Here is a 27,066-nt window from a genome sequence, read left to right as displayed (position 1 = left end):
GGGCTCTCTTTGTTGCTACCGCAGGACCCAGTTAACAATAATTTTGGATAGGGACCGAAACCGAATCTAAATTTTTTTAAGTTGGATCCGAATTATATATGAATCCGATTCGATCTGTATTATTCATTGGATCAAAAATTATAATTGTGGATTCGATTTGACCAAAGTTAATCTTTTATTGGATTGAGTGCGAGTCTAAAATTAGGGTCCGAATAAAAAACTAGATTGAGTTAAGATCACTCATGATCCGATCCAACTCAATTTATTTGCACCCGTAATTACAAGAGTAATGTGAAATAAGATACGACAACCATTAAATGAAGTTTAAACTTTGTTTTTGTATCACTCTGCTTTTTTCTTTCCTACTCCCACTTCTAAACACTTTATTCTTTGTTACCTTTTAATAAATTGTGGAAAGCTCTTGCCTTCCTCCTGTCACATCAAAAAATATACTTCTTTCGGGCTAATTCTCTTGGCCTGTCTTTGTTACATACTTCTCCATAAATAAATTTGGATAGATTTATCGCCTCTCCTTCAATCGAGAGAGAGAGAGAGAGAGAGAGAGCACTCCTTGGAGCACATAAAGCTGATGAAACTATAGCCGAGCCCCTTCAATTAAAAGAGGGAGAGATAGCAGTCCTTGAAGCACACAAAGCTGCTGTAATTATGGTCGAGGAGAGCATGACAAGCAAAACAGCACAAACGAATTCCGATCTTGAAGTTCCTCCAAGGGAAGTCCAGCCCGATCGCATACCCATGAATCCTAAATTGTTCAAAGCCGCAAGATCAGGAGACAGAAGAATTTTGGATGAGTTACTACGACCAGGAGAGGATGCTCCAACACAAGAAGATACCTGCAGCCTCCTTGGAGTTACATTAGAGGGGAACACGACCCTCCATATAGTTGCTAGCCAAGGACATGTCGAGTTTGCCAAGGAAATCTGTCGTAGAGAGATCTCTCTTTTGGTAGCACCAAACACGAGGCTTGACACTCCATTGCATTGCGCTGCAAGGGCTGGGTATGACGAGATGGTCACCTCCATCATCAAGTTTGCAAGGCAGAAAGGGATCAAAGAAAGAGTGTTGAGGGCGAGGAATAGGGACGAGGCGAATGCTTTGCATGAGGCTGCCAAATATAACCATGTGGGCGTGGCCAATGTACTGATGAACGAGGATGCCGGACTGGCATCCTTGCTGAACGATGCCGGCATGTCTCCACTCTATCTGGCCATCGCGACAGGATCCCTCGATGTAGCTAGAGCCTTGCTACGTTCTACCTCCTGGAAGAAAGTTGCTTCAGAATCTTACACAGGCCCTAACAAGAACACGGCGTTGCATGCAGCAGTCCTCCTGAGTCCAGGTAATCGAGCGCTTGACCTACATACTGACCTCACTCTTTTTTTCTTTTTTTTTGTTGAAGAAAAGGTGAGTAGATCACTACCATTTCATATGAAGTGTGAAACCACCATTTCATTTGTGAAATGATCATAATACAAAAGGAACAAAAAAGATATATCAAACAATACAACAAATCAAGGCCATTCAGGAGCATATGGGCAACCGCTGCACACACCCAGCAAAATAGATCAACATTACCTACAAAAAAATTAATGAAACAAAGAAAAGAAAAGTACGGCCATCTAGGAATCTTTCCCTCAACCTAAGAAGATCCAGAAAGTAGGAATTAAGCGACTACTAAACGCAATTATTCACTGGGAAGAACCCATGCCTTAAGAGATTGGCCTGTTTTTTCCTTGATGATAAGGGAGGTAAGATTGCCAACTGGCTTTTATTGAAATTAAGGGATCAGCCCAAAAATAAAGTAGCTGGGATGTTGTCGGAACCAGATGTGATCGAGTGGATCGGCTTGGCCCCCTTCCTAGCTGGTGCTGTTCTTGCCCATTTTGGCTTATCAAGGTTCAGTTGGCAACTTTCGGTCACAATGGGTAGCTTCCCTCATAACAAATAACAAACTTTGATTTTTTCTTCTTTTAGTGTTCTTGTGATTATTCGCCATTTGACTAAATATCTTAATAGATGCATAAGCAGAGTACAGAGCAAGTATATGCATGGAAGACAATGCTCCGTCTTTTAATTTGTGAAAGCATCATGAACATTGTATAACACAAAGTACTCACGATACCTTTCATGATGCTTACGTGATAGAAATTACACAAGACTTATTTGTTCGGAAGCCAGAGCTCGCCAAAGATGTCGGTTTCTTGGAGAGAATTCCTCTCCATTATGCAGCTTTGTATGGTCATCATGATACGGTGAAGCTATTATTAGTGCGCGATCCCTCTACAGCCTACCAACCAGATGCCAATGGCTCATTTCCCATACACATGGCAGCTAGTAAGGGAAACGTTCGTATACTTCGACAGATTTTAAAACAGTGCCCAGATACAGATGAATTATTAGACAACGAGGGAAAGAATTTTCTTCATGTCGCTTTCAAATGTGGAAGGTTAGATGCGGTCAAGAAAATTATCTCCAAGAGACCGGATCTCAGGAAGCTGTTAAATGACCAGGATAACGAGGGAAATACGCCGTTACACACGGCTGTTAAAAAAAGTCACAAAGCGAGCGTGTATTTTCTTCTCCGGGACAAAACCGTATGCATCAACGTTATCAACCACGACGGCTTCACCCCTCTCGACTTGGCTTACCAATTGTCGGATAGAGGCCTGCAATTCCTGATGGTAAAACTCTTAACAACCTCGTGCATGTTTTGCTTGCCATACATGACAAGTTGTAGTCTCTCTCTCTCTCGCACGCGCACACACGAACACTAGGACACAGAGAGATTATGCTTGGAGCATAAGCACTTTTTCTGCAACTCACATATATATGACCGCCCTAGATAGTTTTCCAAACATAAATCTTGATAATGAGCATTCATTTCTTACGATAATAAATGCCAATCCTGTTAACGAGACGTCGGCTCTTATATTGTGAAGAGATCCAGAATTACCTTACCTTTTGTACCCAAAAAAATCCGTATTTTTAATAAATAATATTATCATCAGGTCTGGGATGCTCGCTTATAAGAAGAGGATATGTTAATGTGAACTAAACATGTAGTGTTCTCAATCTTTCAACTAATCTCTCTTTTTATGTTATAAAATTTTTCTTGCACCGTAGAATGCAAAAGTCTGCATTACCAACTGCTTGGCTTTAACAAATGCTCTGTCCGGTCCACGAGAAATATTTCATGATTTAGAGAGCGGCAAATTATCCAGTGATGAGACCAAAGAGAAACTGTCCGGCGATGATAAGTTCAAAAAAGAATCATCCAACGTCGAGGACAAGGAAATCAGTAAACAGGTCGATTTAGCCAAAAATTACGGGATTGCTACGGTGTTGATTGCTACGGTCACATTTGCTGCTGGTTTCACCGTCCCCGGAGGGTACATAGCTGATGATCATCCAGGCCGTGGCACAGCAGTTCTAGCAAAAGAGTATGCTTTCAAGGTATTCCTAGTCTCAGATGCCTCCGCGTTGGTCTGCTCCATCGTAGCCACAATCTGGCTCATGTATGCAGGAACGTCAGTATATGATAGACCTACTCGCAGACGGGCTTTTGGGTGGGCTGCAAAATTTCAACGGGTGGCATTTCAGGGCATGTTCACTGCATTCGCGATGGGTATATATGTGGCGTTGCCTCCCAGCCGCAAGCGTATCAGCATTCTTTTATGCATCATTGCTCTCGGAGCCCCTCTTTTAGCTGATATGCTGTCAAATTATAAGCTCTGTGTTTTGCTGATAACAGTAAGAATCAGGCAAGGGTACAGACAACGTAATTCCCCAACATTACGCCCCTATGATAAGAAACGTCTTGGTGGTGGTTTGCTGCGCGGTAGACGTCTCATTTTTTATCTGCTTCGGACATTGGGCGTTTATGCTATCTTTTTCCTGTTAGCGATGCTCTAGGTGTGTAAGAATCGAAGCGGCAGTTGTCAGCCTGCATAGCTGACAGAAGTCCAAAGATAGCTTATGCATTGCATTGGGAGTAATATTTTAATTATTTTTTATTTTTCACATGTAAAATCTTCTGTCTCTATGCTAAAAATTTTAGCTTTTATGGACATGTAAATGGAGAGGAAAAGAAAATTCTCTCTTTTTTCAACCTTCTTTGACCGAGCAAAGATTACAGCTTCACTTGGTTTTGAGATAGAATTAAATGATGAAGAAATGTACTGAAGTTTAAATCTTGGTCCCGGATCCTCTACAGGCATCCAACCGGTATATTCCATACCGATTGATTATCAGTGTGGCATATATTTTGATACCAACACTCGATATGAAGAAGATATCAAGTCTCAACAACTAATCAATATGGTTTGATACGACTCGTATGAGATAGTATAGTGTTATATAACAAATCATAACTCTGGATGCCATAACAAATGATTTTGAGAACCATGCTAAATCTTGTGTAATGAGCCAGACTAGAAAGGTTTGCTCAGATTCAAGGCAAACAAGTCATCGTGCACATGGGTGGCCGGGACCCTCGTAGCAGCCGCTGGTCTAGATCTTTTACGTCTGAGCGTATTGGCCATTGAATGGAGGCCCGGCCCAGCCCATTAATTCCACAAGATTCTGCTGTTGCAGGAAATAATCTTGCAGGAAGTTTAGCTCAATTCGGCCTGAATTTCTCCAAATTTGGCCAAGCAAGTGCAAAGAGAGCTCTAATGACGTTGGAATTAGAGGCTTATTTGGTTGGGAAAAGTTGGATTTTAAAATAAAAATGAGAATTGGTGACTCCCATTCCAGCCATTTGACTGGGGCCAAACCACATGGCCAATAAATGGTTATGCACACCACTTGTACCTATAACAATGCTCATTATCAACATATGAACCACTTAGCGTCGATAACTGAAAGGCATCGATCAATATTCCCTACTAAATCATCAAAATTGCATAAATCTTCTCAAACTTCGACCGATCTGCAACTTCGTACTAATCTATTTTTAATTTCCTTTGCATACAAACTCTATCTGTACCCATGGGTAACTAATTTCCTGCCAGAATAATCAAATAATATCACCACCTTACAAAAAAGTTTAACAAATCCAAATATTGGCAAACCAGAACGGCTACAAACCAAGAATATCAATTCAACATGGCGAGACGTTGGAGCAATAAGTATCTGAGAAGCAATGTCATGCACCAAAAAAACAAATAGGTGCCATGCATTCTGAGGTACATAATTAAGTACAAAGAACCAGACTAAATTCCATCAAAATAAACCCAAAACCATAAAAAATACGGCCCGCGGGGGGTTTGGTGTGTGTGGGTGAGTGGATTTCTAAGATTAGTGGAGAAAAACAGGAACTCTCAGCAGAGACGAGCGAGGGCAACAAAAATAAACCATCTGGTTCACTAAATAAATCGAGAATAATCAGAAAAAGAGAGAAGAAAAGCATGAAAACCGGAGAGGAAACCAAAGAAGAAGAAGAAGAGAACCTGGTGCGCGCCGAGAGGGGAGGGAAGTCGAAGATGGGGGAACCAGCACCATGGGCGGTGGAGGCTCTGTGAGGACCCGTGCGGGTGTGTGTTTAGTCCCACATTGGTTATTCGCTGGGTAAATCTTGGGTATTTATACAGGATCAAGGAACCCAAATAGTAACTTCCGGCTAACCATTTTGGGTGAGGTCCTGAGTTGTGACAAATGGTATCAGAGCGGACCCGGCCTATAACTTATGTGGACTAGGGGACACTGTAGCACGGATCCGTTGGGGTTGACCACGGATCGATCGTGGTGTTTGTGATTAGATTTGAATGGATTTGAACTCTTAGCCTGAAGAGGACGTCAGGGCTTGAACGGAGGGAGTATGTGAGGACCCGTGCGGGCGTGTGTTTAGTCCTACATCGGTTATTCGCTGGGTAGGCCTTGGATACTTATACAGGATCAAGGACCCAAATAATACCTTCCGGCTAGTCATTTTGGGTGAGGTCCTGGGTTGTTACACGCTTAGCTTCGCATCTCCGGCAGACAGCCCCGACACTGATGGCATATACATTGTAGAGTCTCATTATGTCGAAGTAAAGGATGCCGCCATTGGAGCAGGCAATTCTCTCAACCAAGATGGCAAACGAGACTTGTAGCTTTAAATTTGCCCGTCTACTGACTGAATGATTTCACTTTGTATAAAATATAGGAGGTGATTGCATTGCGATCGGTACAGGATATTCGGACGTGAACATAACCGGGATCGCATGCGGCCCTGGGCGTGGCATAACGTCAGTTTCAGGTTCCTACGTACTGATGAACTGAGAGCAAGTTCAATGGTCTTGACCATATCTATCACTTCATGTACAGCATTGGAAGCTCGGCAGGGAACAGCTCAAGCGTGATAGTTGAGGATGTACATGTCTCAAACGGCAGTTTCTATCAATCGGATGGGGGTCTGAGGGTTCAGACATGGCAGGTGTGCACCTAAACTTAATCTAAATCCACAACATTAAGAAAGAGAAACGATCAATTTATATGAAACAATTGGAATTCATCAGCATTCCTCCAAAAGGAAGAAGTATTCATGACTATATTTGTTCGCTTCTGTGTTGTGAAGGGAGGGTCCGGTCATGCTAAAGGGATCTTATTCGAGCACATCAATTTTACTTCAGTCGGGAGCCCCATAGTTATAGACCAGTTTTATTGTCCCGGCGCGCACTGCAAAAAATCGGTAACGAATTACTTTTACTCATCGATTAAAGCTTCTTACGTCAATGAGCAGCTATGATGTTAACCAATCTATTTAAGACATGAGTAGCTTTATAAATTGGTGATTAAACTAATAAATTTTAATATTGTCTATTGTGAAAAATATTGGTGCGCAAGTGTATTCCATTTTCTTATTTGTTCTTTTTCTGCTGTTATGTTCGAATGGCAGACATCGACTGTGGAAGTGAAAGATGTTCGATTTGTTGATGTACATGAGACTTCAACAACAGATGTGGCCATCAAGTTTGCATGCAATGAGAAAGTACCTTGCACTGGCATTATTTTGGATAATGTTGGCATCACATCAGTGGCCAGGCAAAATCAGGCTACTTCCTACTGCCTCAATGCCAAAGGGAAAAAGCTTCATGAAGTCATTCCAGATATTGCTTGCCTAGCCTAGACAAACATGATCTCTTTGATAGTCATGTATTGCAGATCATAAGTTAAATCCCTTTCATTGAGGGTAACCATACGATGAAAATCGCATTCAAATTTTACCTTTTTCTTGTTTCGTTTCATAAATAAACGGGAGGGGAAGGTGGGAAGACAAAGCACTTCTTTTCACCTTTTTTCTCTTTTTCAATTTTAGATAAAGAATCAGATTGGGGCCAATTAGAATTTCATTAATATCATGAAATTCTCGGACAAAGCACAGCAAAGAGGCCGCTTTTATATCAACAAAAAATATATAATATGGATAATATTGCTCTGATGACTATAATCCCTAGCTGAAGACCATTATTAGAAGCTAACAGGAGGAAGGACAACTTCAAATTTAAAAGTACTGGCATTTTGCTCATTCCATATATAACTTGCACCAAACGGCAGCAATTAAAATGTCCCAACCCAACCTGAACTTTTACGGTTCTTCTTCAAACTCCAGGTATCTTCAAAGACGAAACGAGTGAAGAACAATTCCTCTATTTTATTTATTTCTAAAGAATCCTACAATTGCTTAAGATACCAGTAGAATATATAGAAAAATATAAGTAGCTTCCTCTACTTCATGAATGCAGGAACCAACCCATATTTGTTTAAGGAAAGCAAGCTACAAGTAAACATGCAGAGGACGGTCAGAGCTCAAGAAACATTAATATCACATTAAAAAACTTCAAATGAGAGCACAGCCATATAAACATTAAGGCCAAAATGGTGAAGGTCATAATAGACTAGGTCCTCCCTTGGCATGGTTTGAATTCTCTTTCACCTAGACTATGAGGGAGTACTAATTTCTACAGCATGGTAGCTACTTAAGTCACATTTAGTAGAGTTTTCATATGTAGAGTTTTGAGCAGTGAAACTTGTGCAAATTAGCTTTTTATAAAAAGTTATCTACTATTTGATAACTACATTTTTGAAGTGCTATGCAACTTCAAATCTGTAATGTAACCAAATTAAGAAAGTCAGTATCAAAATATGATTTGCATATATAATAATTTCAATTGTTTAACTATTGATACTATCAAAATCTATTATTGAAAAATATTCTTAATTTTTAAATTATTTATTTAATAAATATACTACTAAAAATATAACAATTTTATAGTATTTTTATAGTATAATAATATAATAATATCATACCAGCATTATAACAATATTATAATATAATAGTATTATAATAATATAATAAAATATTATGATAAAATTATTATATTGCAATATAAAGCTGATGGCGACAATAATGTAAAAGAAACACTTACATAATTATGCTATCCAAAGTTAGATCACCTAGATCGCGACCCAAATTTTAATATTATCTCTATAATAAAAAAGTACCCATGTCGCCACCTCAATGTCAAGTCCATCAAGCACAAATGCTTCTAGTTCAAATCAATTCATTACATAATCATAATGTCATGTAGTATCATGCACTGAGCTCTAAGAAAAGATCAGCCATTTGCTGGTTTGTTAATCTATGTTTAAACATAATTGGCACCTCGATGGTTAGATATAAAGAGATAAAAAGAACAACTATATACATATAAAACCATAATAAAAGAAAATCCCACCAACACGTCATATAATCATGGTATCATGCACTAAGCACTAAGAAAGATATGCCTCTTGCTAGTTCGTTGGTTTAAGTTTAAACATAATTGGTGCCTCCAATAGTGCTGCTATAATAAAAAAGTTCGCCATCATGGTGAAAAAGAAAGAAAAAGAAAAAAACAACCTCATGCCTATGAAACCATAATAAAAGTAAATGACACCATCTTTATAAAGAGATTTGCTAAAGAGCAATGAGAAAGAATATATCCGAAGCCTCTAAATGGAGTTTCAACATTGTTCTTGTATTACTCCACATTTCCGGTTTTGCTCCCTCTTGTAAACATTTTATTTTGTTCTTTTTTAGTACATTGGCGGAAGCTCTTTCCTTCCTTCTCTTGCATCAAAAAGATTTTCTCCTTGCAGGCTAATTCCTTTGCATACTCTTTGTATATCCTTTTCTTGTAACCTCTTCTAATGTAAATACTCCTCCATCAATAAATTTAGATGGCTTTTGACACCCCTTCAATTAGAGAGAGCAGACAGATTCCAATCTTGAAGTTCTTCGGAGCAAAATCCAAACCCCTCCACATAGCTATGAATCCTCGAGACAAATCCTAATAATGAACAACCATTTCTTAGGACAATAAATGCTAGTTGTTAACGAGACTTTTGCCGCCGGTCAACACCTTTTAGCTCTTATGTTTTCGAGAGCTTTAGAATTACTTTCACTTTTTGTACCAAAAAATCAGAATTTTTAATAAATAAGTAAATATTATCATCAACTAGCTCTAGGATGCTCACTCATAAGAAGTGTAACGTTAATGTTACCTAAACATGTACGGTTGTCAATCTTTCAACCGATCTTTTTCTGCTTTTTTTTTTTTCCTCCTCCCTTCTAAAATTTTTCTTGGACCGTAGAATGCAACAAAGTGCATTCTTAGCTGCGTGGCTTTAATTACAAAGGTTTTGTTTGGTTCACCAAGCGAATCGCATCCATGATTTCAAATGGGTTGCACCAACGCGCGATGAGGACAAAACGAAGCCGTATGGCGATGGTAAGGTCGAAGAAAATTCATCCAGTGCGGCGAGGAAAAGGAAATGAAGAAATGGCTGGATGAAGAATTGAAGAAACAGCTAAATATACCCTAAAATTTTGTGACGCTGCGGTGGTTGCTACGGTCGCATTTACTGCTGGTTTCATAATCTCCGAGGGGTGCGTAGCGGATGATCATCCAGGCCGCGGCACGGCCGTTCTAGCGAGAGAGTATCCTTTCAAGGTGTTCCTCGTCTCGGATGCCTTCGCGTTCGTCTGCTCCGTCTTAGCCACATTATTTTTCATGCTCGCAGGAACATTCATAGTTGATAAACATACTCGCAGGCGAGCCCTTTCTTTCACTTTGTGGTGTCTACGGGTGGCATTTAATTAGTGGCATGTCCGCTGCATTCACGATGGGTATACGTGCAATGTAGGCTCGCAGCTGCAAGAGTATTAGCATTCTTTTATGCATCATTGCTCTCGGAACCCCTCTTTTAGTTGGTGTAGTGCCAGATTATAACGTCACTAGTTTGCTGAAAACAGTAGGAATCAGCCAAGGCTATAGACGTTCGATTTGCCCAACCACCATGCATATACCCGGACGCTGAAAAAACTCTTCATTCTGCCTTGCTACCCTGTCCTGCTATCATTCTTTCACTGCTTCGAGCATTGGTCTCTTCTGCTATCTTTCTGCCATTACCGATGCTCTTGGTGGGGAAAAATTAATTAAAACTATTGGAAGAAGAATATCTTAGAAGCTTTCATGGAGGTGGCAATGATTGCTTGTTCTTTTTCTCTCTCGTGAATAGAAAGGATACGAAAAGTTCCTTTTCTACCTTATTCGGCAAAGCAGAGATCACAGCTTCACTGGATTTGAGAAAGAATTAAACCATACTAAAGTTTGCAATTTTGCAATTTGAGAAAAGGTATGACACAACTCGTATCAGACAGTATAATCTTGTATAGCAAATCATGACTCTTTCTTCACGCTATAATAAGAGATTTTGAGCACCGTGCTAAATCTTGTTTATGAGCTAGACTAGAACGGTTTTCTCAGATTCAAGACGAACAAATCATGGTGCAGGAGACATGTGATTAGACCAAAAACCGTTGTATTTGTGCCTTGCTAGCGCAGTTGGACAGCTACGTGGTGTCCGTCCACACTTCAGGTGATCGCGCATGGTGCGGACATCGGTTTCGAGCCAAGCATTAATTCCAATCGCTGAACCAAAACCTCTTGAATTGGGTGCTATGAGATAAAAAAAAAAAGAAATAAAAATCGCTATATGAAAATATCTTGGGTGTTAAGAATTACCGAGTCATTCGTATATTTTTTTAAGTTCTTCTTTTAAAGAAATACCGAGTCTTTGTTCGTTCTTTGCTCCTGATTTTTTTTAAAAAGTGCCGTCGTTTAAAAAAAAAACCAATGTTAATAGATGGAAAATAAATCATCTATCCGTTTTCTGTCTCATCATGCAATTAGTGATGAAATAAATTTGGAAGAAAATACTAAGATCGCAAGCAAATTAAACACCCTCAAAACCCACTTAATTGGGTTTCGCATCTAAACTCGGCCCCACATGTCTCCTTTGCTCGTATGTCTACCCAATTCCCTAACTCCCAGGCGCCCCAGTTTCAACCTTTTACCTGCACCGGCTAATTAAAACCGATTCCGTCTCTTCCTTGCACTCGCCAATTCCAATGCCTTTTCAATTATCAACCCCCCTGTTACCTATTCCAAAGCCGCTTCAGTTTTTCCATCCATCCGAGAAAAAAAATCATATGGGGCATCCACTGAAAAAAAAAAATAGAGTGCGCTTCTTTTTTTATTATATTTTTTCTAGTACTCAATTTAAAAAAATAAATTTAAAAATTGAAGACTACTCTTACTAACGAAGCTGTATGTTCTATAATTAAAAAAAAAAAAAGGCTGTCCGTTCTATAATTAAAAAAAAAGTATGGTATCTTTTTTTCTTCTTCATTTTCAAAATGTACTTTTTGTTAGGAGTACAAATGGATCTGATTGGACCGAATCATGAGTGACCTCAATCCAACCTAGTTCTTTGTTCGGTCCTAATTTTAGACCTAGACACAACTCAATAAAAAATCAGATTTGATCGGGTCAGGACTATGGCTACAATTTTTGATCTAATAGATCATTCGGATCGGATTGGATTGGGTTTTTGTATAATCTAGATCTAATTTAAAAAATTTGGGTGCTACATGAATCCAATTCAAAAAATTTGGGTCGAGTTTGGGTCACACCCTATTTCCATCCAAAATTTTTATCAATAAAGAAAGCCTCCGGCCCGAGAGGGGCCAAGGTCGGGTAGTTCTAAATACACCCCCCCGATTGCTCAGGACACCCCCCAAAAATTAAAAAAAAATTAAATACTCTCTACACCCCCCCATTTGCTAAGGACACCCCTAAAAAATTGAAAAATCCTAAATTACCCTTCACCCTCCCCACCCCCTCACCTAAATTGCTCTCTACACCCCCCAAACCCCCCCCCCCCAACCCCGATCTTCCCCTCCAAAACTCCACTCCAGCCGGCTTCTCCCTTCCCCCCAAAAAACTTCGCCTCAAGAACCTCAAGCACCTCGCCGGCGGCCAAACCCCCTCCGTCTCCCCCTTCTCCCTCGCCCAAAACCCCCCCGTTCCCCCTTCTCCCTCTCGTCGCCGGCATTCTCCCCTTCTCCCTCTCGTCGCCGGCATTCTCCCGGAACCACCTCCCCAGCCATCTCCCGAGCAACGAGCACCTCGCCGGCGCCTCCACGACCACGTCGAGGTAGCTCCCCGCCCCCCCGCCTCCAGTGCTCCGTTCGGCACTGGATCGCCGAACAGAAGGGTTCTGTTCGGCTGAACAGTGCCGAACAGAAGCCCTCTGTTCGGCAACACTCAACCGAACAGAAGCCTTCTGTTCGGCTGCACGGTGCCGAACAGAAGCCTTCTGTTCGGCTGCACGGTGCCGAACAGAAGCCTTCTGTTCGGCTGCACGGTGCCGAACAGAATGGTTCTGTCCGGCTCTGAGCAGCCGAACAGAAGCCTTCTGTTCGGCTCTGTGCAGCCGAACAGAAGCCTTCTGTTCGGCTCTGTGAAGCCGAACAGAAGGCTTCTGTTCGGCACTGTGCAGCCGAACAGAAGGGTTCTGGTGCGTGCCGTGCTGAATTTTGTGCCGAACATTTATGTATGCAATTGAATTATTTTCTTTGATATAGCCTAACATTGAATTTCTATATTTTCAGACATGGATCCCCGTCCCGCCAGAGTTAGACCTACGGCGTCAGCTAGGAGACGTCGTGCTAGGATTGCTTCTCCCGAGCCTGCTCATATGCCATCGGACTCTCCTGAGTCAGAGCATGATGATATGCCCGCTAGGGGCGAAGACGATGAGTCCGTTGGACCATGTCCAGGAGGTCCAGAGGATGAGTCCGTCCTGATCAGTTTCAGGACGCATATAGCAGCTTCCATCTGGAGGCAACAGGTATTGTTTATTTGTTATAGCATTATATTTTGTTTATTGATGTTTTATAAAGTAGTAGTAATTATACATTTATATTACAGGAACGAGCTCCACTAAAGTGCATGAACCATACTGCCAAGGTTGGTGAATGGAAGTGGTGGTCTTCAAACCAACCAAATACCAGGTTCAGAGCACTATTGAGGCAGTCGGGCCTCGTAGAGTTAGTACAGTGCTCTTATCGATTCATCGATAAGATTCTGATTTCGGGCTTCGTAGAGAGATGGCAGCCCGAGACGAACACCTTCCATATACCATTTGGCGAGATCACTATCACGTTGGATGATGTATCCGCCATTTTAGGGATTCCTGTCGCAGGTTCCTCAGTATCAGTTTCTCCTGAGAGGATGAGTGATCGGGATGCTGAGGAGCTACTTGTGGAGTTGTTGGGGGTGTCAGCTGGAGACGCGCGTCAGGAGGTACTGTCATCGCGCGGTCAGTCTGTGAGGATGGAGTGGCTGAGGACTCAGTTTCACTCTGTATCTGATAGAGACAGGCAGCAGAGGATAGAGTGTGCAGCACGAGCCTATTTGTTATTTTTGTTAGGCTGCACACTCTTTGCTGATAAGAGTGGGACCAGGGTGCCTATAGCGTATCTGTGTTTACTGCGGGATCTGGATAGGGTGAGCACATATGCCTGGGGTACAGCTGCCTTAGCATATTTGTATCGGCAGTTGGGGATTGCGTCGAGGTCATCAGTGAGACAGATCAGTGGTTATATGACGCTTCTGCAGGCATGGATTTATGAGCATTTTCCAGCACTCAGTCCTCACCCGTCGCTCGAGTATACTGATGCCAGTCCCCGCGTGCACCGCTGGATGCCCGGTACTCCATCCCGTACCACGATGGACCATTTAGTGGTTCTACGTGAGTCATTGGACCTTTTGAGCATCGATGAGGTACGTATCATATTACCATTTGCTTGTGTTTGTCAGTACATTTAATATGCGATATAGTATAAAACTGAAATGGACCTTTTGTTTTACAGGTTATTTGGGATCCCCATCATCGGCTTCGGGGAGATCGCCCATATATACCCGTCGCATTTTTTAGTGGCTCCATCAAGTGCCTTGATATCGTAGAACCCTATCATCCAGAAAGGGTTCTTAGACAGTTTGGTCGTATTCAGACCATCCCTCGAGCGCCACTAGCCCCTACGCGAGCCAACAGAGGTTCCACAGCAGGCTCGTACCGGATACATTACTCCTATATGGATCAGCTTTGGGAGCGGTGGGAGGACCACGTGCTGAGCCAGGCGAGCAGGAGCCACCCAGTTACCCGGCCATCAGACAGCGTACCGGGATACATGGAGTGGTATCTCCGTATCACGCACGTTGCAGTTCAGCCTCCTCATCTGCGCTCGAGTACTCATTCTGGAGCTAGGGGAGGTCATGATGATGCTGACATGCACCGGCGGCGTAATGCAGCTGCACTCGGTATCAGTACCGACATTGTACGGATGGGTCCCTCAGAGGCTACGTCACTAGGTGCCGGGCACCTATATGATGCTATTTCTCAGATGCATCAGGTACTTCTGGGTGATGAGCCTGGCCCGAGTACAGCACCCTCTCATTTGGATCCAGGACCCTCTCATTCGGACGTACAGCAGTACACGCGTCGACGATGGCGTCATAGGGATTGATGATGGAGCCTTTGTAATCTTTGTAAAGCCTTTGATATTAATGAAAAATATATATTTTTGGTACATTTACGTGTAATCTTTGTAAAGCCTGGCCCGTTCTATTTTACATAAATATAACAGTGCACATAACAATCAATCTAACAATGCGAAGACAGATATTTTTTGATTTATATTGATGATGGAGTTTCAAAAATTGTACATATATAAACAATCAATCTAACTCTACTGTCTTGCCTCCACCTCCCCCTGAGGAGATGGAGTCCCGTGGGGGGTTTGACCCTGAATCTGATACGACTGATGTTCTGCCTCCACCTCCCCCTGAGGTACCTCCAAATGTTGTTCCAATCAAAGCTGACCCTGGACAAAGTTCCCCTCCAAAAAAGGCAGCAAAGCCTAAGAGGGTGCCAGTGGCAAGACCTGGCCTTGCAAGGAGAGGGCAGCCGATTAACCTCTTAACCAAGAACATCACAGAGCCCTCTTTTCCAACAAATGTGTTAATCATCTGCTCAAGCTTGTCACCGTTAAGTTCTTGTACATCAGAAAGGTCTATTAGTTCCCCTGTTTGATTTGTTTGCTCCCACCAGCTCTTAAGTATGTTTCTGTTTACATCTGAAATCTCAACGGAAACAACAGTCGTCATATGTATTCCCAGCTGATGATGGAGTTTCACAGTACATGACTCTAAGAGCCCCAAAAAATTTACAACTTTCAAAAATTGTACATATATAAATAATCAATCTAACTCTACTGTCTCGCTAATTATAACATTAGGTGAGATGCTCTCTTTGAACTGTTGAATCCGTGCTTCATATGAATTTTCCCATCCGGTAGCACAAGGAAGATGATATTTTCGCCAGTTGGTCGCTACTGGCGGAACGGGATGTCCCGGCAACAAGAACACCTTCAAAATTAGAAATAAGAAAATATTAATAGCTACAAAATTATAAATAAGCAAAATTAAATAAGCAAAATTAAATATTCGCAAGTGTTGTGAACGTAGTACCTCAACAAAATGATTTCCATTTACGAATCCGATAGCGATATCTTTGCGGGATAGAAGAGGTACTGGCACAGAACGGAGAGGTAGGAAGGTCAGACATTGTTGCAACGAGAGATGGTATAGGACAACATTATAGCAGGATGCTATAAGATGACCCATGTCCGGCATAGTCATCCATCTGTCATATGGTGGACAATCATCATAATATGATAATGCATGAGTGATCTCAGCAATCGTCCCTTCCACACCATATAATGTGCGATAGTGGTCCGAATGACATTGCAACTCTTGCAATAAATCCTTCCTAACACGCACCCAGTCATCTTCTCCAAATCCCAGTAAGTCAGCTATTGCCCTAAATCCGCAATTCCCATCAGCTTTTACATCCTTGATATGCTGGATGTATGGTCTCAAGGCAGAAGGAATAGCATCAATATAGATAATGGGCGTATGTGACTGGGCTCTAGTACGAAAAATCTGCAAATAATATCAAATGATAGAAAATATGTAACAATGGCAGAACATGTCCCGTATCGGCACATCTCGGCACGGCACATCCCGTATCGGCACATCTCGGCACGGCACATCCCGTATCGGCACATCTCGGCACGGCACGTCCCGACATGTCCCGTATCGGCACATCTCGGCACGGCACGTCCCGACATGTCCCGTATCGGCACATGACATACCGGCACGGCACGGACCGTCCCGTAGACGTTGTGATACCTATTGTAAGGAAATAAATATTTGGTACTTACCTTTTGCTTGGGCCGTCTCTTTTGAATCTGAGTAGATGGATTGCGGATGGTAACTTTCTCAACACCAGGTGAATAACTATCCTGTCCAGATAGAACCAACTCAAACGCAGACGGGTCACGTCGAGTAGACGTATCAACCTTCAGTGAAGCGCGCCCACGTGAACCGGTCTTCCGTTTTGCAGGCTCTAAAAGAGGTGTACTATCTGGACTTGCAATCTCTCGTAACTTCTTGATCATCTGCAATTGAGAAGCCCCATCTAACTTCTTGAATCGTAGCGCAATCAAATCTAACTCTGCATCACAACTCAACTGAATTGGCTGCACGGGGGGGGTAGGCAGAATATCAAGTTTCCTCCAATGAGGATCTATGCAGTCGAGAGGAATGGGCCGACCTTCCACCCTGTACCGCGCAATCTGGTGAGCACATGGTATACCATGTGTGCGTCGAATAGCGCACCCACAATTTGAATCATCAAACCCAACTGAATTGGCTCGTTTCGATTGGGCGAGGACATGATTTAACGCACTTATAGATATGAAACCTCGCAACTCTTTGAATTCAGCTGGCTTGAAGTTGTGCTGCACTACCAATAAACTCTTCTCCAATGAGGCTTTAACAGAGCTGTGCTGCAACTCAATCAATCCATGTATTCTAGTCCAAGATGACTCGAAACTTCCTTGGCTTGATCCAAGCTGCTTTTTGAGCTTTGCATGTGCACTCTCGACCCTAGTAAACAAATGAAAGTTAGATATAAGAATTGAGGCAAATTAAATTTAAATGAGTCTTTATTTGTGATACCTATTTGTCGTCACATTTCCGTAGTGCCTGCATGTATTAGTCCACGCCGCAACAAATCTTTCCTTGTATTTGCTCAGCCAAGTATCTGACACATACTGTAGTGCATCTGGATAGGTACCGAACTCTCTCTGTAGTGCACTCCAGCGATCATTATACTCGTCTTCCGTGGAGGACAGCACTAGTACATTCCAACTCATAATAAATTTATCCCATTTCTCCTTCAATTCGAAAATTTTTTTGCACTTGGCCAAAACATTCCTACTAATATGTCATCTACATAATAAATGTCTAGCAGTAGGAAATACTCTATGAATTGCATTCATCAAAGCCAAGTCTCTATCTGTAACAATCAACTCAGGCAAAACATCATCAGCTATGACACTGCGCAATCTCTCTAATGCCCAAGTATAGCTTTCTTCCCCCTCAGAATTTAAGTATACAAAAGCAACTGAAAATGTCATGTCAGTAGATGTCACCCCCACAATCTCTAAGAGCGGAAGACGATACCTATTCGTCTTGTACGTGCAATCCATTATCAACACACGGGGAAATGCACGGAACAAATCAATGCTGCCAGGGTGTGCCCAAAATAAGTCATGCACAACATCCGTATTAGTACAATTCCTATGCCACTCAATATATTTAGCCTCTGATAATTTACCTAATAGATGTTGCATTTCAGACCTCCCGGCTTTCTCTGCAACCTTAAACCGTTGACGTACATTGTAGATAGTCTTGATAGTCGTAACATTGAGGGCATCTCTTTCCTTCAATGTGGATAATATGTCCTTTGGACGAACCAAACTCTTCGACATATCCACTAACAATTCCGTCTCCTGCTCAGATAATCTCCCTGCATATGAGTGCCCCTCCAGATTCTCTGCAGCGGGATGATTGTGCACTCCACATACGACCAGTAATATCCAATCATCCGCAGTATCCAATTTCTTTCCTCTTAATGCAAAAGGGCATCCACACTTCTTTGTCCCACAGGCAGTCTTTATTCGCTTTTCTTTTGTGGTTCGGTACGTCCCACCCCTCTCACAACCTAACGTAATTCTGGGTTTCTTAGAAATGGTACCTGCATCGGATGATTTGATTACAACAACAAAACCATTTCGCCTCCCAGCTTCACGACACCAATTACACAAGTCCTCTCTACTCTTGAAGATCTATACATTAAACAATTTATGTAAGTACACAGTTGTAAAAATAGCTCGCTAAACTAATACAAAATTGCACAATATATTATAATACCTCGTAAGTTGTAAATTCGCTTGTGTAATCCAGTACAAATTCTGATCCAATTATACTAGATTCGGTTGTAGCATAGCCCTACATATAAAATAATTTATCATCAAGAATTAATGAATCAGAGGATCTGTTCGGCACAAAATTCAGCACGGCACGCGATTTGGCACGAGAAGGCTTCTGTTCGGCTGCAGAGTGCCGAACAGAAGCCTTCTGTTCGGCTGCAGTGTGCCGGACAGAAGCCTTATGTTCGGCACTGTGCAGCCGAACAGAAGCCTTCTGTTCGGTAGAGCGTTGCCGAACAGAAGGCTTCTGTTCGGCACTATGCAGCCGAACAGAAGCCTTTTGTTCGGCGATCCAGTGCCGAACGGAGCACGAACCGTGAAAAAAAAAAACTTTCGAAACAAGGTGGAACACGTACCTTTGCGGCCGATTCTTCGTCCCAAATCACTAGTTGCTTGTCCATGCTTCGAATGGGGCTTAAATCTCCTTCAAAGATCGCCTAAACGATGTAAATGGATCGAGGGGTTTAAGGGGGGTTTGAGGGGTGGTTTTTTTTTTCCTTTTCAAAACGAAACGGAGGAGGAGATGGAGGAGGAGGAAGGGGGGTGTACTGAGAAAATTTCAAGGGCAATATGGTAATTACACTAAAGGTTAGTTTGGGTACTTTTTTTTTGGTTTTTGGGGGGTGTCCTGAGCAATCGGGGGGGTGTATTTAGAACTACCCGCCAAGGTCTCCCCCCCCAACCCACCTTACACAAGAAACCCCCCTCGAGAGACCGTGTTTCTTACGGCGAGATCGCGAAACGTGCGGCACACGTTGGTGGTGTCATCCCCCACGAAACTTCCTGCTCTCCTCCGTTGCGGGCCCCAGCTAGACTTCCATGCATCTCTTCCTGTATGGTGGCCCAGAAAATTTAGGCCACATGGGGCCAAAATATTGGGACCATACAAAAGAAAAAAAGGCAGATAACATCCTCATAAATTTGGGTGGGTTTCTCACCTCCCCTCCAACAGAAAGAGAGAGAGAAGTTCTTGGAGCACACAAAGGTGCTGAAACTATAGCCAAGACCCTTCAATTAAGAGAGAGAGCGAGATAGCAATCCTTGGAGCACACAATGCTGCTGAAACTATGGTTGAAGAGAGCATGACTAGCCAAACAGCACAAATAGATTTCGATCTTGAAGTTCCTCCGGGCGAAGTCCAGCCCGATCGCATACCCATGAATCCTAAATTGCTCAAATCAGCAATATCAGGAGATAAAAGAATTCTGGATAAGTTACTACGACCAGTAGATATTTCTTCTGGAGCTTCGGTGGGGGAGATTACAATAATAGTACCAGAGGATGCTCCAACACAAAAAGATATCAGCTGCCTCCTTGGAGTTACAATGGAGGGGAATATGGTCCTCCATATAGTTGCTAGCCGAGGACATCTCGAGATTGCCGAGGAGATCTGTCATAGAGAGATCTCTCTTTTGGCAGCACCAAACACGAGGCTCAACACTCCATTGCATTGCGCTGCAAGGGCTGGGGGTTGGGTATGACGAGATGGTCTCCCTTATCATCCAGTTTGCAAGGGAGGGTGAGATCGAAGAAAGGAGAGTCCTGAGGGCCAAAAACAGGGATGAGACGAATGCTTTGCACGAGGCCGCCAAATATAACCATGCGAGCGTGGCCAAAGTACTGATGGAGGAGGATGCTGGACTGGCGTCAATGCTGAATAGTATTGGCATGCCTCCGCTCTGTCTGGCCATCGCGACGAGATCCCTTGATGCAGCCAAAACCTTGCTACGGTCTTCCTCCTGGGAGAAGGCTTCTCCAGCATCTTACGCAGGCCCTGACAAGAAAACAGCATTGCATGCAACAGTCCTTCTGAGTCGAGGTAATCGAGCGCTAGACTTATATATTGTTCCCACTCTTTTCTTCTTTTTTTTTTTTTTGAAGAAAAAGTGAGTAGATCAGTACCATTTAGAAGTGTGAAACCACCATTTCATTTGTTAAATGATCATAATATAAAAGAAATAAGAAAGCTATATCAAATAATGCAGCAAAACAAGGCCATTCGGGAGCGTACGGGCAACCACTGTACACACCTAGTAAAATAGATTAACATTACCTACAGAAAAATTAATGAAACAAAGAAAAAAAAAACACGGCCACCTAGGAATCTTTCCCTCAACCTCAGAAGATCCAGAAAGTGGGAATTAAGCAACTAGGAACCGCAATTATTCACTGGGAAGAACCCAGGCCTTAAGAGATTGGCCTTTGTTTTTTTTTTATGTTAAGGGAGGCAAGATTGTCAACCGACTTTTATTGAAATTAAGGGATCGTCCCAAAAAATAAAGTAGCCGGGATGTTGTCGGAGCAGACGTGATCGAGTGGATCAGCTGGGCCCCTTCTCTGCTGGTGTTGTGCCTGCCTATTTAGGCTTATTAATGTTCAGTTGGGAAGTTTCCTTGATGGTCCCCATGTGTAACTTCTCTCGTAACAAACAACAAACTTTGATTTTTCTTCTTTTAGTGTTCTTGTGATGATTCACCATCTGACTAAATATCTTAATGGATGTATTAAGCAGAGTATAAAGCAAGCATATGCATGGAAGACAATGCTCCGTCTTTTAATTTGTGAAAGCACCATGAACATTGTATAACACAAGTACTCACGATACCTTACATTATACTTACGTGATAGAAATTACTAAAGACATATTGCAGCGGAAGCCGATGCTCGCCAAAGGTGTCGATTCCTCTGGAAGAATTCCTCTTCATTATGCAGCTTTATATGGTCATCATGATACGGTGAAGCTATTATTGAAGCACGATCCCTCTACAGCCTACCAACCTAATGCCAATGGCTCATTTCCCATACACATTGCAGCTAGTAGGGGAAACGTTCCTATAATTGATCAGATTTTAAAACAGTGCCCGGGTACAGATGAATTATTAGACGAATGGGGTAGGAATTTTCTTCACGTTGCTTTCAAAAGGGGAAAGTTAGATGTGGTGAAGAAAATTATCTCCAAGAGACCGGACCTCAGGAAGCTGTTAAATGACGAGGATAATGCACACAGCTATTGAAAACAGTGACCTACAGAGCGTGCATTTTCTTCTGCGGGACAAAACCGTGTACGTCAACGTTATCAACCACAACGGCTTCACCCCACTCGACTTGGCTTCCGCAAAGTTGGAAAAGAAGGGCCTCCTGCACTGACGGATGGTAAACTCTAAACGGCCTTATATTCGTCTGGCGTGCTAACCAGTGAATCACTAGCTTTAATTTCTTACACCCACAAGTTGGATAACCAGTGATCGCAAGCGAATTAAACACCCTCAAAACCCACTCAATTGGGTTTCGTATCTAAACTCGGCTCCACATGTCTCCTTTGCTCGTACGTCTACCCAAGTCCCTAACTCCCAGGCGCCCTGGTTTCAACCTTTTACCTGCACCGGCTAATTAAAACCTATTTCGTCTCTTCCTTGCACTCGCTAATTCCAATGCCCTTTCACTTTACCCAATGCCTTTTCACTCGCTATTCCGTCTCTTTCTCCTTCATTTTCAAAACGTACTTTTTATTAGAAGTGCAAATGGTTGGACCGAATCATCTCAATCCAACCTAGTTCTTTGATCCTAATTTTAGATCTAGATATAATCCAATAAAAAATCAGATTTAGCCGGATCAAGGCCACGGCTACAATTTTTGATCCAATAGATCATTTGAGTCGGATCGGATTGAGTTTATGTATAATCCAGATCTAATTTTAAAAATTTGGATGCTATATATATATATATATGGATCCAATTTAAAAAATTTGAGTCAAGTTTGGGTCATACCCCATTTCCATCCAGAATTATTATCATGCTGATAAGTGACACCACTCGGGCCTGCAGTAGCAACAGAGGGGTCAAGGTTTCTAGAGGGGTCAACGTCTCCTTAAAATAACCAACCCCACCTTATGTAAGTGAAACAAAAGAGACCGCGTTTCTCCGGCCTGGGTGCGGACCAGGTGATACTCCGTTTCCATTCAAAATCACTATTACGGTGATAAGTGACACCACTCACAGCTGGGCCCGCGGTAGCAATAAACAAAGCCTCCGGCCCGAGAGGGGTCAAGGTCTCCCCCCAACCCACCTAACACAAGAAACCCCCCTCGAGAGACCATGTTTCTTACGGCGAGATCGCGAAACGTGCGGCACACGTTGGTGGTGTCAGCCCCCACGAAACTTCCTGCTCTCCGTTGTGGGCCTCAGCTTGACTTCCATGCATGTCTTCCTGGATGGTGGCCAAGGAAATTTAGCCACATGGGGCCAAAATATAGGGACCATACAAAAAAAGGCAGATAACTTATCCTCATAAATTTGGGTGGGTTTCTCACCTCCCCTCCAACCGAGAGAGAGAGAGAGATTCTTAGAGCACACAAAAGTGCTGAAACTATAGTGGAGCCCCTTCAATTAAGAGAGAGAGAGCGGTCCTTAGAGCACACAACGCTGCTGAAATTATGGCCGAAAAGAGCATGACTAGCCAAACAACACAAATAGATTTCGATCTTGAAGTTCCTCCAGGTGAAATCCAGCCCAGTCGCATACCCATGAATCCTAAATTGCTCAAATCGGCAAGATCAGGAGATAAAAGAATCCTGGATGAGTTACTACAACTAGAAGATTTTTCTTCTGAAGCTTCGGTGGGGGGGATCACAATAACAGTACCAGAGAATGCTCCAATACAAGAAGATACCAGCTGCCTCCTTTCAGTTACACTGGAGGGGAACACGGTCCTCCATATAGTTGCTAACCGAGGACATCTCGAGATTGCCAAGGAGATTTGTCGTAAAGAGATCTCTCTTTTGGTAGCAGCAAACACGAGGCTCGACACTCCATTGCATTGCGCTGCAAGGGCTGGAGATGACAAGATGGTCTCCCTCATCATCCAGTTTGCAAGGGAGGGCGAGATCGAAAAAAAAAGAGTCCTGAGGGCCAAGAATAGGGATGAGGCAAATGCTTTGCACGAGGCTGCCAAATATAACCATAGGAGTGTGGCCAAAGTATTGATGGAGGAAGATGCTGGACTAGCGTCAATGCCAAATAGTATTGGCATGTCTCCACTCTATCTGGCCATTGCGGCAGGATCCCTCGATGTAGCCAAAGCCTTGCTACGGTCTTCCTCCTGGGAGAAGGCTTTTCCAGCATCTTACGGAGGCCCTAACAAGAAAACGGCGTTGCATGCAGCTGTCCTTCTGAGTCGAGGTAATTGAGCGCTAGACTTACATATTGTTCCCACTCTTTTCTTCTCTTTTTTTTTTTTATTTTTGAAGAAAAGGCGAGTAGATCACTACCATTTCATATGAAGTGTGAAACCACTATTTCATTTGTCAAATGATCATAATATAAAAGAAATAAGAAAGCTATATCAACCAATACAGCAAAACAAGGCCATTCGGGAACGTACGGAAAACCGCTGTACACACCTAGCAAAACAGAGCAACATTACCTACAGAAAAAGAAAAGCACGGCCACCTAGGAATCTTTCCCTCAACCTCAGAAGATCCAGAAAGTGGGAATCAAGCAACTAGGAACCGCAATTATTCACTGGAAAGAACCCAGGCCTTAAGAGATTGGCCCTTTTTTTTGTGATGATAAGGGAGGCAAGATTGCCAACTGGCTTTTGTTGAAATTAGGGGATCGGCCCAAAAATAAAGTAGCCGGGATATTGTCAGGACCAGATGTGATCGAGTGAATCAGCTTGGCCTCCTTCTTTTCTGTTGTGCCTGCCCATTTAGGCTTATCGAGGTTCAGTTGGCAAGTTTCCTTGACGGTCACCATGTGTAACTTCCCTCGTAACAAATAATTAACAAACTTTGATTTTTCTTTTTTTAGTGTTTTTGTGATGATTCACCATTGGACTAAATATCCTAATAGATGCACTAAACATAGTATTAAGCAAGCATATGCATGGAAGACAATGCTCCGCCTTTTAATTTGTGAAAGCACCATGAGCATTGTATAACACAAGTGCTCACGATACCTTTCATTATACTTATGTGATAGAAATTACTGAAGACATATTGCAATGGAAACCGATGCTCGCCAAAGGTGTGGATTGCTCAGGAAGAATTCCTCTTCATTATGTAGCTTCAGATGGTCATCATGATATGGCGAAGCTATTATTAAAGCACGACCCTTCTACAGCCTTCCTTTCAGATGCCAATGGCTTATTTCCCATCCACGTTGCAGCTATGATGGGCAACATTACTATAGTTGATCAGATTTTAAAACAGTGTCCGGATGCAGACGAATTATTAGACCAGGAGGGAAAGAATTTTCTTCATGTCGCTTTCGAAAGTGGAAAGTTAGATGTGGTCAGAAAAATTATCTCCAAGAGACCGGATCTCAAGAAGCTGTTAAATGACCAGGATAACAAGGGAAATACGCCGTTACACACGGCTGTTAAATACAATGACCAAGGGAGCGTGCATTTTCTTCTCCGGGACAAAACCGTATGCATCAACGTTATCAACCACGACGGCTTCACCCCTCTCGACTTGGCTTACAGTATGTCGGTTGAAGACCAGCAATTCCAGAGGGTAAAACTCTTAACGACCTCGTGCATGTTTTGCTTGCCATACATCACAAGCTGTTGTCTCTCTCTCACGCGCGCGCACACGGACACGAGGACACAGAAAGATTATGCTTGGAGCATAAGCACTTTTTCTTCAACTCACATATATATGAACACCCTAGATATTTTACTAAGCACAAATCTTGATAATGAGCATTCATTTCTTACGATAATAAATGCCAATCTGGTCAACGGGACTTCGGCTCACCGGACGGCACCTTTTAGCTCTTATATTGTGAAGAGATCCAGAATTACCTTTCCTTTTGTACCCAAAAAAATCCGTATTTTTAATAAATAAATAAATATTATCATCAAGTCTGGTATGCTCGCTCATAAGAAGTGGATATGTTAATGTTAAGTAAACATGTAGTGTTCTCAATCTTTCAACTAATCTCTCTTTTTATGTTCTAAAATTTTTCTTGTACCGTAGAATGCAGCAGAAGTTTCATATATTGCTTCGTGCTTGGCTTTTACAAAGGCTGTGTCTGGTCCACGAGAATTGCATGATTCAGAAAGCGGTAAATTATCCACTGGTGAGACCAAAGAGAAACTGTCCGGCGATGATAAGTTCAAAAAATTGCCACGGATAGAGGTGGATTTCGGCAGAGATTACGTGCTTGTTTCGTTGTTGATTGCTACGGTGACATTTGCCGCTGGTTTCACCGTCCCCGGGGGGTACGTAGCCGATGATCATCCAGGCCGTGGCACAGCAGTTCTAGCAAAAGAGTATGCCTTCAAGGTATTCCTAGTCTCAGATGCCACCGCGTTGGTCTGCTCCCTCGTAGCCACATCCTGGCTCATAATTGCAGGAATGTCGACAACTAATATAGATACTCGAAGACGAGCCAATTTGGGGGCTATAAATTGTCTACGGGTGGCATCTTTGGGCATGTCCGCTGCATTCGCGATGGGTATATGCGTAATGTTGCCTCCCAGCTGCAAGCGAGTCAGCATTCTTTTATGCTTCATTGTTCTCGGATTCCCTCTTTTACATGGTTTGGTGAGTAATTATGACTCCCGTAGTTTTCTGAAAACAATGAGCATCAGGCAAGAGTATAGAGAATGTATTTGTCCAACCAGACACCCGCATGATAAGAAACGTCTTGGTTTGCCGTGGCCCGGTGGACGTGCCATTTGGCTGCCGCTTACGAGATTGGGCACTTATGCGATCTTTTTCCTGTTAGCGATGCTCTAGGTGTCTAAAAATCGAAGCAGCAGTTGTCAGCATGCATGGCTGATAGAAGTCCAAAGATAGCTTGTGCATTGCATTGGGAGTAATATTTTAATTATTTTTTATTTTTCACTGCAATATTTTCTGTCTCTATGCCAAAAATATTAGCTTTTATGGACGTGGCAATAAAATGTTTGTTCTTTTGCTCTCTTGTAAATAGAATGGAAAAGAAAATTCTCTCTTTTTTCAGCCTTCTTTAACTGAGCAGAGATTATAACTTCACTTGGTTTTGAGATAGAATTAAATGACGAAGACATGTACTGATGTTTGCAATTTTGGTATTGGATCTTCAACGGGTATATACCGTATAGTATGACATATATTTTGATACCAGCACTCGATATGGAAAAGATATCGAATCTCAACAACCAATCCATTTGGTTTGATACGGCTCGTATGAGATAGTATAGTGTTATATAGCAAATCATAACTCTGGATGCCATAACAAATGATTTTAAGAACCATGCTAATCTTGTGTAATGAGCCAAACTAGAA

General features: G+C 42.5%; 4 protein-coding genes and 1 pseudogene across 7 annotated transcripts; 4 read left to right on the top strand and 1 right to left on the bottom strand.

Moving 5' to 3' along the window:
• Positions 1-370: 370 nt before the first annotated feature.
• Positions 371-4,204, top strand: LOC103698687 (protein ACCELERATED CELL DEATH 6-like). Its single transcript, XM_008780729.6, has 3 exons — positions 371-1,360; positions 2,167-2,702; positions 3,145-4,204. Exons 1-3 carry the CDS (start codon positions 667-669, stop codon positions 3,931-3,933), a joined length of 2,019 nt encoding a protein of 672 aa, XP_008778951.4. The 5' UTR covers positions 371-666; the 3' UTR covers positions 3,934-4,204.
• Positions 4,205-5,504: 1,300 nt separating this feature from the next.
• Positions 5,505-7,129, top strand: LOC149752920 (putative polygalacturonase At2g43860). The gene is made up of 5 exons (XM_089925662.1): positions 5,505-5,539; positions 5,984-6,075; positions 6,167-6,248; positions 6,328-6,436; positions 6,899-7,129. The coding sequence occupies exons 1-5, from the start codon at positions 5,505-5,507 to the stop codon at positions 7,127-7,129; spliced, it is 549 nt and encodes a 182-aa protein (XP_089781788.1).
• An 8,282-nt stretch (positions 7,130-15,411) lies between these two features.
• On the bottom strand, positions 15,412-19,384 carry LOC148703280 (uncharacterized). Of its 4 annotated transcripts, XM_089925489.1 has the most exons (6): positions 19,147-19,384; positions 18,732-18,809; positions 17,475-18,646; positions 16,676-17,402; positions 15,921-16,394; positions 15,412-15,818 (listed from the first exon to the last, which is right to left on the bottom strand). In XM_089925489.1, exons 3-6 carry the CDS (start codon positions 17,669-17,671, stop codon positions 15,651-15,653), a joined length of 1,566 nt encoding a protein of 521 aa, XP_089781615.1. In that variant the 5' UTR covers positions 17,672-18,646; positions 18,732-18,809; positions 19,147-19,384; the 3' UTR covers positions 15,412-15,650. The 4 variants fall into 4 exon arrangements, with proteins under 4 accessions (XP_089781615.1, XP_089781614.1, XP_089781613.1 ...); XM_089925488.1 differs by having other exon boundaries at positions 18,732-19,384; XM_089925487.1 differs by having other exon boundaries at positions 17,475-18,809.
• Positions 19,385-19,757: 373 nt separating this feature from the next.
• Positions 19,758-21,937, top strand: LOC149752919 (uncharacterized; annotated as a pseudogene).
• Positions 21,938-23,098: 1,161 nt separating this feature from the next.
• Positions 23,099-26,702, top strand: LOC148702546 (protein ACCELERATED CELL DEATH 6-like). Its single transcript, XM_089925485.1, has 3 exons — positions 23,099-23,968; positions 24,770-25,305; positions 25,771-26,702. Exons 1-3 carry the CDS (start codon positions 23,224-23,226, stop codon positions 26,533-26,535), a joined length of 2,046 nt encoding a protein of 681 aa, XP_089781611.1. The 5' UTR covers positions 23,099-23,223; the 3' UTR covers positions 26,536-26,702.
• Positions 26,703-27,066: the final 364 nt, after the last annotated feature.

Source organism: Phoenix dactylifera, chromosome 9, assembly GCF_051530095.1.
Source record: "Phoenix dactylifera cultivar Ajwa chromosome 9, Ajwa_hap1_PhDact_Kaust_v1.1, whole genome shotgun sequence".
NCBI classification, from domain to species: domain Eukaryota; kingdom Viridiplantae; phylum Streptophyta; class Magnoliopsida; order Arecales; family Arecaceae; genus Phoenix; species Phoenix dactylifera.
The sequence above is the reverse complement of the archived record's forward strand: the minus strand, read 5'-3'. Positions and strand labels throughout refer to the sequence as shown.